This window comes from Scyliorhinus canicula, chromosome 1 (assembly GCF_902713615.1).
Source record: "Scyliorhinus canicula chromosome 1, sScyCan1.1, whole genome shotgun sequence".
Lineage (NCBI taxonomy): Eukaryota > Metazoa > Chordata > Chondrichthyes > Carcharhiniformes > Scyliorhinidae > Scyliorhinus > Scyliorhinus canicula.
The window spans coordinates 217,728,063-217,746,417 of NC_052146.1; the positions used below are offsets into that span (position 1 = coordinate 217,728,063).

The 18,355-nt window shown below is 44.1% G+C and overlaps 2 protein-coding genes across 3 annotated transcripts in view; one reads left to right on the plus strand and one right to left on the minus strand.

Moving 5' to 3' along the window:
- Positions 1-2,650, minus strand: part of mdh1ab (malate dehydrogenase 1Ab, NAD (soluble)) — a 33,941-nt gene extending 31,291 nt beyond the window's left edge. The window contains 1 exon segment of the mRNA XM_038807804.1: positions 2,491-2,650. Coding sequence (XP_038663732.1) covers positions 2,491-2,493 — 3 coding nt within the window. The 5' untranslated portion in view covers positions 2,494-2,650.
- A 91-nt stretch (positions 2,651-2,741) lies between these two features.
- LOC119971744 (WD repeat containing planar cell polarity effector) overlaps positions 2,742-18,355 on the plus strand; it is a 248,136-nt gene continuing 232,522 nt past the window's right edge. The window contains exon 1 of one of the 2 annotated variants that reach the window (XM_038807780.1): positions 2,742-3,043. The gene's annotated coding sequence lies outside the window, so the exon portion shown is untranslated. The remainder of the gene's footprint in view (positions 3,044-18,355) is intronic. The other variant, XM_038807770.1, reaches the window with a different exon arrangement.

Consider the following 18,355-nt stretch of genomic DNA (forward strand, 5'->3'; position numbering starts at 1 on the left):
CTTGTCTTACTCCCACAGCTTAATGTACAGAAATTGGAGTTAACTTCTATTCCCTTAATTATGCTACATTAGGGCATATCTTCAGAATGGCAGGTGGTAGAAAGGGGGACATCATGAGGATTAGTCCTGGAACCACTGTTTTGCACAATTTGTACAATTTAGATGTTGGAATCAAAAGTACAATCTCTTAGGTTTGGGTGGACAATTAGGAAATGAATCTTAACATAATTATGAGTTACTACATTTAAGGAGGCAATATATGACTTGGAAAATGAGAATCTAAATGAGGTAAAGTAACAAAAGAAATTTGGGAGTATGAATACACCAATAAATAAGGACTTTCACAGATTAATCAGTTTACTTTTTAAAAAATCAAATCAAACACTCAGATTACTTTGGATGGATAGAACTGAAAAGTAGAGACGCTATGTTAAAAGTGAATCAAACCTTGGGTTAGACTGCAGAGTACTATGTGCACTTCAAGCTGTCATTTTATAAAAGGGATACAGAGGTACAGAAAATGGCGCAAAAACAGATGTAAAAGAATGATACCACAAATGCATATACTGTATAAGAAGTGGCAGGCTGGCTCCTTTCTCTCTTAATAAAAAGGAGGGGAGGTGACCTCACAGCGCATTTTAACATTATGAAATATTTTCGTAGAATGGAGAGAATGTTCCTTCTCATGCATAACTAAAGGCCGTCAATGTGATAGACCATGAAATCCAAGAGAATATGCTTACCCAGAGTGCAATGAGAATGTGGAACTCACTACCACAGGGAGTGGATGAGATTAAGAGTATCAAAACAATGCAAGAGAAAGGAGATAAACACACGAGGGAGAAATTAAAAGGTTATGTTGAGAGTTGGTAGGAAGCTCAAGCACCATATGGGTCAAATGGTCTGTTTCTGTGCTATATATCCTATGCAATATCCTTCTGATATCACCTATTGGAGGCCTTTCTCTCTCCATCTGTTACAGGAATTATATAAGAACTGGATAAATGAGATTATTGTTGAACATCTCCATAGCTCTCAAAGAAAGAGTCCCTGGTTTTTCTGGCTCATCTCCTGGTCAGTCTATTTCTCAACTAGAAGGCAGGCTACTGCTTCAAGCAGGTTCACAATTTACAAATGATCCCAGCATCAAGTTCCTGAACCGTGTGGCAAAATTCAGCCCAATGAGTCAACTGAGGCTGTGATAGCTACAATTTCCATCTTAGCTCTTCCAAAACCACTCATTGAGTCGTGACCACTTCCTATTTTCACATGCAGTGCATTAACATCACTCACAGTTCAAACAACTAATTCTATTGGTTAGGAACTGCCACTGTAAATTCACTGCCCCTCTTAGGTTTTCAATTGTCTGGAAATAAATGCAATGAGCTTTCAGATTCTGAACTGAGATTATTTCTGTAAATTATAGACAGTTATGATTACAACATTGGGCCCTCAATGTTCTTTTAAAATATCATGGCAGCAATTGAAATAAATTCTGTCAAAAAATCAGACTGGCTGAATGAAAGGAACAATTCTCAAGGTCGTTACGGCAACCTCGACCACACATTTGAAACTGCGAGGAAGAGACTTCCCTTGAAAGGGAAGCTATAGGTACAATCAGAAATAGCCACATTTATCTAGCCTTGTCATGGTTCTATGGTTTCAGTCTAGCTTTTAAAAATAATTTACCAGTTGCATGGCCTAAATGTAAAAATTGACCTTGTCTTGCTCTATCTGCAAAGCAAACAAGATTGATATGCTGTTTTCTTCAGAATCCACAGTTCATCATTAACTTCTCTGAACAGGCAGTTACTTAATCCTAGCTCATCAGTGACATCTAGTTATCCCTAGTTGGTGAATTGTGGTCAGTCATCTCTAGTTGGTGAATTGTGGTCAGTCATCTCTAGTTGGTGAATTGTGGTCAGTTATCCCTTGCTGGTGAATTGTGTCAGTTATCCCTAGCTGGTGAATTGGGGTCAGTTATCCCTAGCCAGTGAATTGTGGTCAGTTATCCCTAGCCTGTGAATTGTAGTTAGTTATCCCTAGCCGGTGAATAGTCCGAGGTGCATATTAAAACAGTGATTGAAACACTGACCATTCTAAGGTGTATATTAAAGCAGTGATTTAAACACTGGCCGTTCTAAAGTATAAATTAAAGCAGTGATTGAAACACTGACCATTCTAAGGTGCATATTAAAGGAATGATTGAAACACTGACCATTCTAAGGTGCATATTAAAGGAATGATTAAACACTGACCATTAAAACAATGATTGAAACATTGACCATTCTAAAGTATAAATTAAAGCAGTGATTGAAACACTGACCATTCTAAAGTATAAATTAAAGCAGTGATTGAAACACTGACCATTCTAAAGTATAAATTAAAGCAGTGATTGAAACATTGACCATTCTAAGGTATATATTAAAGCAGTGATTGAAACATTAACCATTCTAAGGTATATATTAAAGCACTGATTGAAATACTGACCATTTTCCTACAGGGTCACCTCTACACCGCTGCTTCTCCTCGACCGCCAAATGCTGGGTGACAGTCACGTGGCTCCGTCCACCACGTCACCGGCCGTCTGGTCTGCGCGGCGCACTCTGGGGGTTGTAGTTTCCCATTCCGGCTGAACCGTGCCGATATCCGGGACTCGCTTACCAATGGGACCACAACCCCCGGCAAGCACTGGGTAGCCGCCTCACACCCTGCGCCCCTCCGCCCAGCGCATATCCGCAACTGGAGAGCAAATAGCGTCGCCGCTCAACGCGTCCAATCCCTTACCAGAAGGCGGTGAAAAGAGTTAACGTTCACTTTATTATGTCTATAATTTGTTCCATATGTTAAAATTGTACATTTATGCTTCCCGGGTGGTTACTGTTGTTTTCAATGACGTCCTTTTTTATATAACTGGCGGAGTGATCGAGAACCGGTAGAAGGATGTATTTCCGGTCCATCACCGGAAGCGATTGCGTGCACCAATAAGCGGCCTGGGCTTGTTGCTCGGAGACGGTGAGCGGCGGACAAGATACTCTGGCAGGTAAAGTGATGTCAACAGAAAATGGCGCAAACACTCAGCAGGTCTGGCAGTGTTAAAGAGAGGAGGAGATATTCCCATTGACAGAAAAACACAGGGAGACAGATTGAAAAGAACCAGTGGGGATGAGAGGGAGAAAGTGTTTTGTGCAGCAAATTGTTTGCATTTACAATTCCAGGTGGCATGGTGGCCCAGTGGTTAGCACTGAGGACGCGGGTTCGATCACGACCCCATGATCTCCCCATGTTGTATGGGTCTCACCCCCACAACCCAAAGATGTGCAGGGTCGATGAACTGGCAACACTAAATTGCCCCTTAATTGGGGGAAAAAAGAATTGGATACTCTAAATTTATTTTTAAGAAACTAATTTGGAATTCCCCAGCTGAAAGGGAGCAGATTCAATATTTTTTTAAAAATTAGAGTACCAAATATTTTTTTTCCAATTAAGGGGCAATCTAGCGAGGCCAATCCACCTACTCTGCACATCTTTGGTTAGTGGGGGTGAAACCCACACAGTCACAGGTGAATGTGCAAACTCCACACAGACAGTGTCTCGGGGCCAACATCGAACTGAGGCCCTCAGCCCCGTAGGCAGCAGTGGAAACCACCACGCTGCCCTGAGTAGACTCAGTAATAACTGATTCACTGATGTCAGCTAGACTGGGGAAAAAAATCTGCCTTTCTTAGTTGGCCTGACCTGCAAGTAACTCCAGACAGACAGCAATGTGATTGACTCTTAAGTGCCCTGGCATTGGATGGATAATAAATGCAGCTAGTGCTGCACACATCCCATGAATAATGAATGAAAAAAACTTTCAAATGGAGAGTTGGATAAAAACTTGAAGGGGAGAGAAATTGAGGGCTCCAGGGTGGGAAGGCAATAGATAGCTCTTTCAAAGAGCCAGCACAGGTGACCTGAATGACCCCCTCCTGTGCTGTATCATTCCATCATTCTAAGATAGAGACTTTTAAAAAATAAATTTAGACTACCCAATTAATATTTTCCAATTAAGGGGCAATTCGGACATGGACATCTACAGTTTCTGAGGAGTCACAAATGGTACTGAACATTGTGCAATCATCAGCAAACATCCACACTTCTGACCTTGTAAGTGTACCCAAAGTGAAAAATCTACCCCGTCACCTCTGACTCTTTTACTGTGCTTTATATTAGAGTTTCCATTTTTCAGTTTTGCCAGTGTTTCTTGATATCAATTGCCGTCACTCTCGCCTCACCTCTGTATTTCAGCTCTTTTGTCCATATTTGAACCAAGGCTGTATTGAGGTCAGGAGCTGAGGGACTCTGGTGGACCCAAACTGCAGCACAGTGAGCAGATTATTGCTGAGTACGTGCCTCTTGATAGCCTTGCTGATTGTACTTTCCATCACTTTACTGATGATATTTTCTTATTTATCCTTTCATGGGATGTGGACATTGCTAGCAGGATTTGTCCTTTTTGTGTATAGAGACTCACCTTGGCAATTTTCCACATTGCCTGTGAGATGCCAGTGTTGTAGCTGTATTGGAACAGCTTGAGTAATTTTGTGGCAAGTTCTGAAACACAAATACTATTGCCAGAATGTTGTCAGGGCCCATTGTCATTGCAGTATCCAGTGCCTTCAGGTGTTCCTTGATATCATGTAGAGTAAATCGAACTGGCTGAAGACTGACATCTGTGATGATGGGGACCTCCGGAGGAAGCCAAGATGGACCATCACTCAGCACTTGTGGCTGATGATTGTAGCAAATCCTTGACTTTGCAACTGCAATGAAGATGTACATTTTTAATTATTAAAGGACAACATTTTTTATTTGATTATTTGTTGCAAGAACATATATAGCACAGTAGTTAGCATTGTTGCTTCACAGTTCCAGGGTCCCAGGTTCGATTTTGGCTAGTGTCACTGTCTGGGCGGAGTCTGCACGTTCTCCCCGTGTCAGTGTGGGTTTCCTCCAGGTGCTCCGATTTTCTCCCACAGTCCAAAGTTGTGCAGGTTAGGTGGATTGGCAATGATAAAATGACCTTGGTGTCCAAAAATAAGGTTAGGTGGGGTTATGGTAGAAGACACCAGTGGCATGCTAGAGCTCCAGGAGAGTCAGAGGCGAGTGTAGTGGCCATCACTAAGGAGAAGGTTCTGGGGAAATTGAAAGGTCTGAAGGTGGATAAATCACCGGGACCAAATGGACTACATCCAAAAGAGATAGCTGAGGAGATTGTGGAGGCATTGTTGGTGATCTTTTAGGAATCACTGGAGGCAGGGAGGGTCCCAGTGGTCTGGAATTGGGTGATGTAACAGCACTGTTAGAAAGGACAGGGGCAAAAGAGGGGAAATTATAGGCCGGTTAGCCTGACTTCGGTCATTGGTAAGATTTTAGAGTCCATTATTAAGGATGAGATCGCGGAGTACTTGGAAATGCATGATAAAATAGGACTGAGTCAGCATGGCTTCATCAAGGGGTGGTTATTTCTGACAAATTTGTTACAATTATTTGAGGAGATAACCAACTTTTTGCGGCTCATGCACTAGGACACCCAGTTCCCTCTGCAGAGCGACATGTTTTAATATTTTATCATTTAAATAATAATCCCTTTTGCTGTTATTCCTACCAAAATGGATAATCTCACATTTGCCACCATTGTAATCCATCTGCCAGACCCTAGCTCATTCACTTAAACTATCCAAATCCCTCTGCAGCCTTCCAGTATCCTCTGCACTTTTTGCTTTACCACTTATCCTAGTGTCGTCTGCATGAACCCATGCTGCACCTGTCCAATGGGACAATTTCCATCCAGATGCCTCGCTATTTCTTTCTTGATAGATTCCAGCATCTTCCCTACTACCGAAGTTAAGCTAACTGGCCTATAATTACCCACTTTCTGGCTACCTCCTTCTTTAAAAGGTGGTGTCACGTTTGCTAATTTCCAATCCGCCGGGACCACCCCAGAGTCTAGTGAATTTTGGTAAATTATCACGAGTGCATTTGCAATTTCCCTAGCCATCTCTTTTAGCACTCTGGGATGCATTCCATCAGGGCCAGGAGACTTGTCTACCTTTAGCCCCATTAACTTGCCCACTACCTCCTTAGTGATAAAAAATCATCTCAAGGTCCTCACCTGTCATAGCCTCATTACTATCAGTCACTGCCATGTTATTTGTGCCTTCCACTGTGAAGACCGACCCAAAAAACCTGTTCAGTTCCTCAGCCATTTCCTCATCTCCCATTATTAAATCTCCCTTCTCATCCTCTAAAGGACCAATATTTACCTTAGCCACTCTTTTTTGTTTGATATATTTGTAGAAACTTTTACTATCTGTTTTTATATTCTGAACAAGTTTACTCTCATAATCTATCTTACTCTTTATAGTTTTTTTGTTAGGTTTCTGCTGCCCCCTAAACATTTCCCAATCCTCTAGTCTCCCACTAATCTGTGCCACTTTGTATGCTTTTTCCTTCAATTTGATACTCTCCCTTATTTCCTTAGATATCCATAGTCGATTTTCCCTCTTTCTACCATTCTTCCTTTTTGTTGGTATAAACTTTTGCTGAGCACTGTGAAAAAATGCTTGGAAGGTTCTCCACTGTTCCTCAACTGTTTCACCATGAAGTCTTTGCTCCCAGTCTACCTTAGCTAGCTCTTCTTTCATCCCATTGTAATATCTTTTGTTTAAGCACAAAACACTAGTGATTTTACCTTCTCACCCTCCATCTGTATTTTCAATTCGCCAAATTATGATCGGTACTTCGAAAGGATCCCTAACTATGAGATCATTAATCAATCCTGTCTCATTACACAGGACCAGATCTAGGACAGCCTGTTCCCTCGTAGATTCCATTACATATTGTTCCAGGAAACTATCGTGGATACATTCTGTAAACTCCTCCTCAAGGCTGCCTTGACTGACCTGGTTAAACCAATTGACATGTAGATTAAAATCCCCCATGATAACTGCTGTACCATTTCTACATGCTTCAGTTATTTCTTTGTTTATTGCTCGCTCCACCGTGATGTTAGTATTTGGTGTCCTATAGACTACTCCTATCAGTGGCTTTTTCGCATTACTCTTCCTGATTTCTACCCAAATGGATTCAACCTTATACTCCATAGCACCGATGTCATCCCTCACTACTGCCTGGATGTCATCCTTAAATAACAAAGCTACACCACCTCCCTTACCATCCACACTGTCCTTCCGAATAGTTTGATACCCTTGGATATTTAACTCCTCGTCGTGAACATCCTTTAACCATGTTTCAGTAATGGCCACTAAATCATAGTCATTCACGATCATTTGCGCCATCAACTCATTTACCTTATTCTGAATAGTACAAGCATTCAGATATGTTTATGTTGGCTTTTATACCTCCATTTTGAATCTTAACACCTCTATCAGTAACCTCACCTAAGTTATTTTTCCTTTTAACTTTTCTCCTAACTTTCCTTATCGTTGAACCCATATCTTCATGTAACAACTTGCTGCGCCGCTTTCCATTTATGTTTTTACTTCCCGTTTTATTCCTTTTAGTATCACTTGGCCTATTCCCTGAGCTCTCCTCGGTCACTGTACCCTGTACTATGACCCTTTTTGATTTTTGACTATGACTTCTCTGCCTTACACTTTCCCCTTCCTGCCTTTTGTTTCTGTCCCCGTTTTCCTTCCCTCCTACATCCTGCATTGGTTCCCACCCCCCTGCCACATTAGTTTAAACCCTCCCTAACGGCACTAGCAAACACCACCCCAGGACATCGGTTCCAAACCTGCCCAGGTGCAGACCATCTGGTTTGTACTGGTCCCACATCCCCCAGAACCGGTTCCAATGCCCCAGGAATTTGAATCCCTCCCTCTTGCACCATCTCTCGAGCCACGCATTTATCCTATCTATCCTGACATTCCAACTCTGACTAGCTCGTGGCGCTGGTAGCAATCCTGAGATTACTATCTTTGAGGTCCTACTTTTTAGTTTAACTCCTAACTCCGTGAATTGAGCTTGTAGGACCTCATCCCATTTTTTACCTATATCGTTGGTGCCTTTATGCACCACAACAGCTGGCTGTTCACTCTTTCCCCCTCCAGAATGTCCTGCAACTTCTCCGAGATATCCTTGACCCTTGCACCAGGGAGGCAACATACCATCCTGGAGTCTCGATTGTGTCCGCAGAACCTCCTGTCTATTCCCTTTATGACGTGCAGGTTAGGTGGATTACCCATGATAAATTTCCAACAGTGTCCAAAAAAGGTTGGGTGGGGTTACTGGGTTACGGGGATAGGGTGGAGGCATGGGCTTAAGTGGGGTGCTCTTTCCAAGGGCCGGTGCAGACTAGATGGGCCGAATGGCCTCCTTCTGCAATGTACATTCTATGATTCTATGATTTAGTCCCCTATCACTATAGCCCTGCCATTTTTCTTCCTGCCCTCCTGCTAGTTTGACAGCATCTGTGGCGAGAAAAGAGCGCTAACGTTTCGAGTTTGGATGACTCTTTGTCAAAGCTAGCTCTTCCATTTTTTTTCTTGTTTTGTCAAGTTGGAAGCGTGCTTTTCCCAACAGTCACCCATACAAGTACCCGCAGTTTCCCCCTTCTAAGTTGTCCGCGTCTAAAAGTTCTTCTAATAGTGATTATCCCGGCACCCATGAGTATGTCCTTGTTTCCCTACAGAGGAAGTTTTAGACTTGCAAATGTTGTAACTCGTTCCCCCATGACAGTTTGAGCGTCTCCATCAGTTCTTCTTTCTAGCGTTGCCAGTCTGTTGTTGATGTGGAGGGCACTAACTGTCAGTGTCTCGCTGTCCTGTCTCCACCTTTAGAAAGTGGCTTCCATTTTGGCTGGAGAGAACCTGTGATTGTTGTCGATGGGGGCCACAGTGGACATTTCGGTCAGACCAAAGCGTTGTCTTAATTGGTTCTACGTACAGAGTGTGGCCACTGCCACCGGTCTTGCAGAGTGCTTGCTCGATGGGGATGGGAGCGCTGCTGTGGCCAGGGCCCAGAGGGACTTCCCTGAGCAGGAACTCTCCTCCATTTTTATCCATTCATATTCTGGTTCCGTTCCCCATCCCCTCACTCGTTCAGTTGTGGCTGCCCAGTGGTAATATTGCAGGTTTGGGTGGACCAGGCCCCCCACGTTTCTTGTTCTTTGCCATACTTTTTTGGAGATCCTTGGATTCTTCCATCTCCACACAAACGCAATAATCATTATGTCTACTGTGTTAAAAAAGACCTTGGGGATGTAGATCGGTATGAACCTGAACAGGAAGAGGAACCTGGGCAATCGGTTTATCTTGATTGTCTGCATCCTCACTGCCGGGAGGAGTGGGAGTGTGTCCCACCTCTGCAGGGCCTTTTTTAACATCCTCCACCTGACTAGCCAAATTCCATTTGTGGCTCCGTGTGAGTTCGTGGGTGATTTTGTTTTGGGCTTGTTTAAATGTCAGTCCCTCCAGCTCTGCCCTTTCACTTGAAAATGAAAAAATGAATGAAAATCACTTATTGTCACGAGTAGGCTTCAATGAAGTTACTGTGAAAAGCCCCTTGTCGCCACATTCCGGCGCCTGTCCGGGGAGGCTGGTATGGGAATCGAACCGTGCTGCTGGCCTGCTTTAAAAGCCAGCGATTTAGCTCGGTGAGCTAAACCAGCCCCTTGCAGGTTCATCGTGAAGATTTCACTTTTGCTCAGGTTAAGTTTGTGGCCCGAGAAGGCTCCAAACTCTTTCAAGAGCACCATGATCCCTTCCATGCTGCTTTGTGGGTCTGCGACATAGAGGAGCAGGTCATCCGCATCGAGACAATATCGTGGAGTATTCCACTCTTACTATCCCTGGCAGCACTGCTTTCCTCACTACAAAGGCGTTAATGGGGGTATATACCTTATGTACTTGGGAAAAGAAGGAGAACTCCTCCTCCGGATGCATGAGCCTCCATGGGTCCACTGACCCCATCTGCTCCATAAATGTTATTTCACCATGCTGGAGGTCTAACCTGCTGGAGGTCTTCCCTGTTTTGGGGTTCAACCTGTCTGTCCATGAATCCTGTACACAGTTTGTCCCCCCCACCCCATAATGAGTCGCTACATGTCAATGTCAGGGGGCTTTATAATCTCCGTGTAGTCCCCGTTGGGAGCCTCCACGTTAACAAGGACCATTGCTGCCCCGTCCAGGACACCGCTGACCATAACGTACCCTCCCCCTCGGTCTGTAACCGTCCTCGTCACCGTAAACACCGTCCTATTATTGAGGAGTATGGCTATCTCCCTAGTTCTCGTCTCATAGCAAGAATGATAGGTCTATCCCACCCAGCCCATTCTTACCCTCAGTCGGTCCTTCTTCCTCAGGTGCATCTCTTGGAGAAAGACTATGTTGGCTTTTATACTTTTCAGGTTGGCGAAGACTCTGGATCTCATCATTGGGCAGTTAAGTCCCCTGACATTTCGGGTAGCTATCCTGATGTGGGTTTTTGTCAACCCTCCTCCTGTGGGATCGGCCATACTTAACTTGTGGATGCACCCCTGCACTCCATGGTTTCCCTTTGTTAGGGCTCCATCCAAAATGGCCTCAGCCACTGTATTCACCATGAGGTAGGGTCCCTGCGCTCCAGGGTTTCCCTCTGTCCAGGGGCAACCCAACATGGCAGCCAACTATGTATAGGCCATGTGGATGAGCCCCTGCACTCCGGGGTTTCCCGTTGATTGAGAACCTTCAACGTGGCTGCTTGTGGTGCCATCTTGTTCCCTTTGCCATATGTGGCCTGTTGTAGCCAGCCTAGAGATCCCCCCCCCCCCCCCGGTCCCTTTGTTCTCACAATGGCTCTGCACCTTCCCCTTCCCTCACCCCTCTGCTTATCCCCCCTCTTGTGATGTATACCCCTTCCCCCATCGCCAGACGCTCTCTCCCCGGTTGGAGATGCACCATAGCCCCCACTCCCCACCCCCATTCATGCCTCTTGGTCTTAGCTTTCCCGTTAATGTGGTTGGTCTGAGCCTTTCCTTTGCCCGTTGTTTTTCTTCCCTCCCCCTCTTCCTTTTTCTCTCTTTTTCCTGCGCCCCTCTACCCTCATCCCCTCCCTTTCTGTGCTTTCAGTTTGGGAGTGAGGTGGTACAGACCCGCGTGAAATATCTTTCAGTCTCCGTTTGTCAGGGTGACGTCTTCACCTCTTTCTGTTGCTGTTTTCACAGCCCATTCTTTTGGACAAACTGGAAGATTTCCCATAGCTTGGCTGGGAAAAATATCTTAAATTTCACCACACTTTTGAATAGGGCCGCCTTCGCTCTGTCGAAATTGGCCTGGCGCTTGGCAATCCTGATACATTGGTATCTGGTGTCCTTCCCAGTTGCAGGCTCTCGTCTGCCTGGCCCATCTCTGGATTCTCTCCCGGTCTTGGTACCAGTGCATCTTTGCGATTATTGCCCTCGGCTGTTCCCCAGCTTTGGGCTTTGGCCGGAGAGACCTGTGTGCCCTGTCTATCTCTGGCGGGCTGGGGAAGCTGTCTCTTCCCACCAGGTTTCGCAGTATCTGGGCCACGTAGTCCGTGGGGTTGTTGTCTTCAGTTGCCACCAGCCGTCCCACTAGTCTGAGGTTCTGGCGCCACGATCAGTTCTCTTGGTCTTCCACCTTCCCTTTAAGGTTTTCCTGGGTCGCCACCAACCTTGCTATTTCTCCCTCTAGGGCGATGATACTGTCGGTCAGGTCCATGGATGCCTTTTCTGATCCTGCGATTGTGCTCCCCTCACTTGTTGAGGGCCACCTGTATGGCAGCCAGTGCTTCTGTAACCGCCACCTTGACCGCATCCTGGATTCCCAGCCTTGTCTCCTCCTTGAGTTCCTTTAGCTCTCTGGTGAGGAACTTCCTCCAGCCGCCCTCCGGCGAGGGGGGAGTTTCTTCCACGGCTTGTTGCCCCTCTCTTTCATGTGCTGCCGGGGCTTCCTCGCCTTCTGAGTCTGCTGTCTCGCTTACCAGTTTCTCCAGGCTCCTGTTGCCTCTCGTTTCCTTGCAGCCTCTGGTGCAGCTGTTGTTTGGCATTTGCAAATAACTTCTTGTGTAGGTTTAAGTGGGTGGTGAAGGGATGCTTTTTTTCCTTAATTCTGCCGGGCTATTTTGGATAAAATTGCCTGAATTCGATTTCCTAGAAGGAGAGCCACCTTTCGTGCACCCACTCAGCACATTCCCTTCAGGAAGTCTCTGTTTCAATGCAATTATAACCATTAACTAAAGATCGAAGGACAATTAATTCAAGTTTTAAGGAAATAAGTTGAAAATCTTATCATTGCAAGCAGCTAGATAAAAATTAGTTAGTTCACTTCAGTTTACAGTGCTTGCTACAAGAGGGTATATTCAAATCTAGTGACACAACTTGAGCAGTATTCACTAATACTGGAGAACAATTATTCAGAGTCTTATTGATTGAAATTGGTGCAGATTAGGCTTAACCTGCAGTTTATTACATTGATACTCAAGCAGTTAATAAACAAAACCTCAACTAGCAATATACATCATAGTGCAGAGTGTTTCTTTTAGATATAATAGAAAAATCACCAACAATTTTATTTTACATTGGCGATATGTAGCAGGCAATTTTACATTTTCCTACTTGCTGCCTAATGTCTCTGACTGTTATGTCTGGTGAACAGGCAACTGTGATCCATTATTTAGAAGAAATATTCTAACCAACACTAAAAGATAATTTGACTTGGGTTTATAAAGGACTGTGATATCTCTGTGATCATGCAAGGAAATCCAAAAGCAATTCTGCTGCATCCGACTTTATCCATTTGTTTTCATTCCAGTAAAAATAAAATCTGTATGAAAATCAAAAACTGACAGATATTTACTGGACCTTTTCTTTTCTTTGGCTTTTGAAAACACTCATTATAAATGCTCAGAATTACAAAGCTGAACATACAGTGGGTGTTCTGGACATTTAACTATTAACGGTTATAAAATATAGCCATTGAGCCTCTGTGAATTCTGTACTGCATATGTTACCATAGAGCTAAACAAAATAATTATTTTCCTGATGCTTGTGAAGCAAGCAGAATACAGGATTTAATTTCTATCTTTCGTAAAAGATTGAACAGGTACATTAATAAACCGGAAATGCTGGAAATCCTGAACTGTACCAACACATTTTGTATGCACTAGAGTTGAATAGAAATGTATTAAAGATGTATTGAAATATTGCAAAACTAGTAAATAAATTGAATTTCAAAGTGTGGGGAGGGACACCAGTAAGTAAATTCCTTCCCAACAATTGGCTACAGGGCAGAATAGAGTCAATTTGATGAAGTATCTAATCTGCTAAGAAAATGTAGCAAAATGTGGTGATGAAAAATAACCAAAGGATTTAAAGATTATGTAGTACTTGATGTTTTAGGCCAAATCTTTTTTTATATGGCACATGATGTTGCTAAAAACATTTAAGTGTGGTTATTGAATATCTGGTATGTGTATATAAAGCCATAATAATAAATAAAATATAATAAAATGTAATTACTATTTACATAAAAACATAAGAATTAGGAGCAGGAGTAGGCCATCTGGCCCCTTGAGTCTGCTCCGTCATTCGATGAGATCATGGCTGATCTTTTGTGGACTCCGCTCCACTTTCCGGCCCGAACACCATAACGCTTAATCCCTTTATTCTTCAAAAAACTATCTATCTTTATCTTAAAAACATTTTATGAAGGAGCTTCACTGGGTAAGGAATTCCATAGATTCACAACCCTTTGGGTGAAGAATTCCTCCTATGCTCAGTCCTAAATCTACTTCCCCTTATTTTGAGGCTATGCCCCCTAGTTCTGCTTTCACCCGCCAGTGGAAACAACCTGCCCACATCTATCCTATCTATTCCCTTCATAATTTTATATGTTTCTATAAGATCCCAACGAGTACAGTCCCAGTCTACTCAACCTCTCCTCGTAATCCAACCCCTTCAGCTCTGGGATTAACCTTGTGAATCTCCTCTGCACACCCTCCAGTGCCAGTACGTCCTTTCTCGGGTGAGGAGACCAAAACTGAACACAATACTCCAGGTGTGGCCTCACTAACACCTTATACAATTGCAGCATAACCTCCCTGATCTTAAACTCCATCCCTCTAGAAATGAAGGACAAAACTCCATTTGCCTTCTTAATCACCTGTTGCACCTGTAAACCAATTTATTGCGACTCATGCACAAGCACACCCATGTCTCTCTGCACAGCAGCATGTTTTAATATTTTTTTTTATAAATTTAGATTACCCAATTATTTTTTCCAATTAAGGAGCAATTTAGCATGGCCAATCCACCTACTCTTTACATTTTTGGGTTGTGGGGGTGAAACCCACGCAGACACGGGGAGAATGTGCAAACTCCACACGGACAGTGACCCAGAGCCGGGATCGAACCTGGGACCTCAGCGCCGTGAGGCGGTTGTGCTAACCACTAGGCCACCGTGCTGCCCTATGTTTTAATATTTTATCATTTAAATAATAATCCCTTTTGCTGCCATTCCTATCAAAATGGATAACCTCACATTTGTCAACATTGTATTCCATCTGCCAGACCCTAGCACATTCACTTAACCTATCCAAATCCCTCTGCAGATTTCCAGTATCCTCTGCACTTCTTGCTTTAACACTCATCTTGGTGTCATCTGCAAACTTTGACACGTTGCACTTGGTCCCCCAACTCCAAATCATCTATGTAAATTGTGAACAATTGTGGGCCAACACAGATCCCTGAGGGACACCACTAGCTACTGATTGCCAACCAGAGAAACACCCATTAATCCCCACTCTTTGCTTTCTATTAATTAACCAATCCTCTATCCATGCTACTACTTTACTCTAATACCATGCATCTTTATCTTATGCAGCAACATTTTGTGTGGCACCTTGTCAAAAGCTTTCTGGAAATCCAGATATACCACATCCATTGGCTCCCCTTTATCTACCGCACTGGTAATGTCCTCAAAATATTCCACTAAATTAATTAGGCACGACCTGCCCTTTATGAACCCATGCTGTGTCTGCCCAATGGGACAATTTCCAACCAGATGCCTCGCTATTTCTTCCTTGATAATAGATTCCAGCATCTTCCCTGCTACCGAAGTTAAGCTAACTGGCCTATAATTACCCGTTTTCTGCCTACCTCCTTTTTTAAACAGTGGTATCACGTTTGCTAATTTCCAATCCACCGGGACTACCTCAGAGTCTAGTGCATTTTGGTAAATTATCACCAGTGCATTTGCAATTTCCCTAGCCATCTCTTTTAGCACTCTGGGATGCATTCCATCAGGACCAGGAGACTTGTCTACCTATAGCCCCATTAGCTTGCCCATCACTACTACCTCCTTAGTGATAACAATCATCTCAAGTTCCTCACCTGTCATAGCCTCATTTCCAGCAGTCACTGGCTTGTTATTTGTGTCTTCCACTGTGAAGACCGACCCAAAAAACCTGTTCAGTTTCTCAGCCATTTCCTCATCTCTCATTATTAAATCTCCCTTCTCATCCTCTAAAGGACAAATATCTACCTTAGCCACTCTTTTTTTTGTTTGATATATTTGTAGAAACTTTTACTATCTTTTTATATTCTGAACAAGTTTACTCTATCTATTTTACTCTTCTTTGTAGCTTTTGTAGTAGCTTTCTGTTGCCCCCTAAAGATTTCCCAGTCCTCTAGTCTCCCACTAATCTTTGCCACTTTGTATGCTTTTTCCTTCAATTTGATACTCTCCCTTATTTCCTTAGATATGCACGGTCGATTTTCCCTCTTTCTACCATCCTTCCTTTTTGTTGGTGTAAACCTTTGCTGAGCGCTGTGAAAAATCGCTTGGAAGGTTCTCTACTGTTCCTCAACTGTTTCACCATAAAGTCTTTGCTCCCAGTCTACCTTAGCGAACTCTTCTCTCATCCCATTGTAATCTCCTTTGTTTAAGCACAAAACACTAGTGTTTGATTTTGCCTTCTCGCCCTCCATCTGTATTTTAAATTCCACCATATTGTGATCGCTCCTTTCGAGAGGATCCCTAACTATGAGATCATTAATCAATCCTGTCTCATTACACAGGACCAGATCTAGGACCGCTTGTTCCCTCGTAGGTTCCATTACATACTGTTCTAGGAAACTATCGCGGATGCATTCTATAAACCCCTCCTCAAGGCTGTCTTGACCGACCTGGTTAAACCAATCGACATGTAGATTAAAATACCCTATGATAACTGCTGTACCATTTCTACATGCATCAGTTATTTCTTTGTTTATTGCCTGCCCCACCATAATGTTACTATTTGGTGTCCTATAGACTACTCCTATCAGTCACTTTTTCGCCTTACTATTCCTGATTTCCACCCAAATGGATTCAACTTTATCCCCCATAGCACCAATGTCATCCCTTGCTATTGCCTGGATGTCATCCTTAAATAACAGAGCCACACCACCTCCCTTACCACCCACACTGTCCTTCCAAATAGTTTGATGCCCTTGGATATTTAACTCCTCGTTGTGACCATCCTTTAACCATGTTTCAGTAATGACCACTAAATCATAGTCATTCACGATGATTTGTGCCATCAACTCATTTACCTTATTCTGAATACTACGGGCATTCAGGTAAAGTACACTTGGGTTGCTTTTATACTTCTGTTTTGAATCTTAACACCTTGATCAGTAACCTCTCCTAAGTTATTTTTTCTCTTAACTTGTCTCCTAATTTTCCTTGACATTGAACCCATATCTTTATGTAACAACCTGCCACGTCGCTTTCCATTTATGTTTTTACTTCCCTTTTTATTCTTTTTAATATTACTGGGCCTATTCACTGACCTCCCCTCAGTCACTGTACCTTGTATATCACCCTTTTTGATTTTTGACTATGACTTCTCTGCCTTCTACTTTCTCCCTTACTGCCTTTTGTTTCTGTCCCTGTTTTACTACATTCCGACTTCATGCATCGGTTCCCATCCCCCTGCCACATTAATTTAAACACTCCCCAAATAGCCCCCCAAGGACATCAGTTCCAGTCCTGCCCAGGTGTAACCTGTCCAGTTTGTACAAGGTCCCACCTCCCCCAAAACCGGTCTCAATGTCCCAGGAATCTGAAACCCTTCCCCCGACACCATCCCTTCAGCCACATATTCATCCTATATATCCTGTCATTTCTACTCTGACTATCATGTGGCACCAGTAGTAATCCTGAGATGTCTACCTTCGAGGTCCGATTTCTTAACTTGCTTCCTAGTTCCCTGTATTCTGCTTTTAGGACCTCATCCCTTTTTTTACCTATGTCGTTTGTACCGATGTGTACCACGACCACTGGCTGTTCACCCTCCCCCTCCAGAATGTCCTGTACCCGCTCCGAGGCACCCTTGACTCTAGCACTAGGGAGGCAACATTCTATCCTGGAGTCTCGTTTGTTTTGTTGTACTTCAATCTGTCCGGAACTCCCGCATCCTCTGATCCTCCCCCGGTGGTCCCGACCTATACAAATTTTCATAACTCCTTGAACACCTTATTAATCTGGTCTGGGGCCACCGCCAGTTTCCCTGTCCTGTCCTGCACCTGGACAATTTCCCTCGCCACCACTTCCCTCTGAAGTTGGCTTGCCTTCTCCCTCCCCATACTCCAATCGCTCCACTCGCTCGCCTCAGTTGGCGCATTGCCTTCCCCATGGTTAACCGATCAAAGCTAGCCTGTAGCTCCATCCTTCTGTCCAAAAGTGCTGAATCTCCATCCCCCACGTACCTCCTGTCCAGCTCAAACATCACATATTTCAGCGTTTCCACCCAAAATGATCTCCTCATTATCAACCTTGGCCTTAAACAATGTCGCCTCCCCCTTCACCACCGCCTTCAGGGCTACCCATACCACTGCTAGCGATACTTCCCACGTGTTCCTCAATCACCCTCCTGATCTTCTCATGAAAACTTCGGTTCCCCCAACAACCCCATGTACGTTCTCCATCCTGGTCTCTGCACTGTCCCCTTCTCCAAGACCATGTCCACCCCCCAATGTGATCTGAAATGTGATCGGAAATTGCTATCGCCGAATACTCTGATCCCCTAACCCCGCCCATCCCCATAAGCCCAGTCAGCGCCTTCCCATTCTCCCAACCTCCCCCCCCCCCCCGGATTGGTCAAGCGAGTGCGTCTGTGACCTATCCAACTGTGGCTCTTGCACCAAGTTCCTGTCCCCTTCCACTATTAGCTCGTGCGAGTCCAAGTCCGGAAAAGCCCCAAACACCTTTCTCACAAACCCTGCATCATCCCAGTTCGGGCCATACACACTCGCCAAAACCACCGGCCTCCCCTCCAACACCCCTGCCTCTATCATATAGCTGCC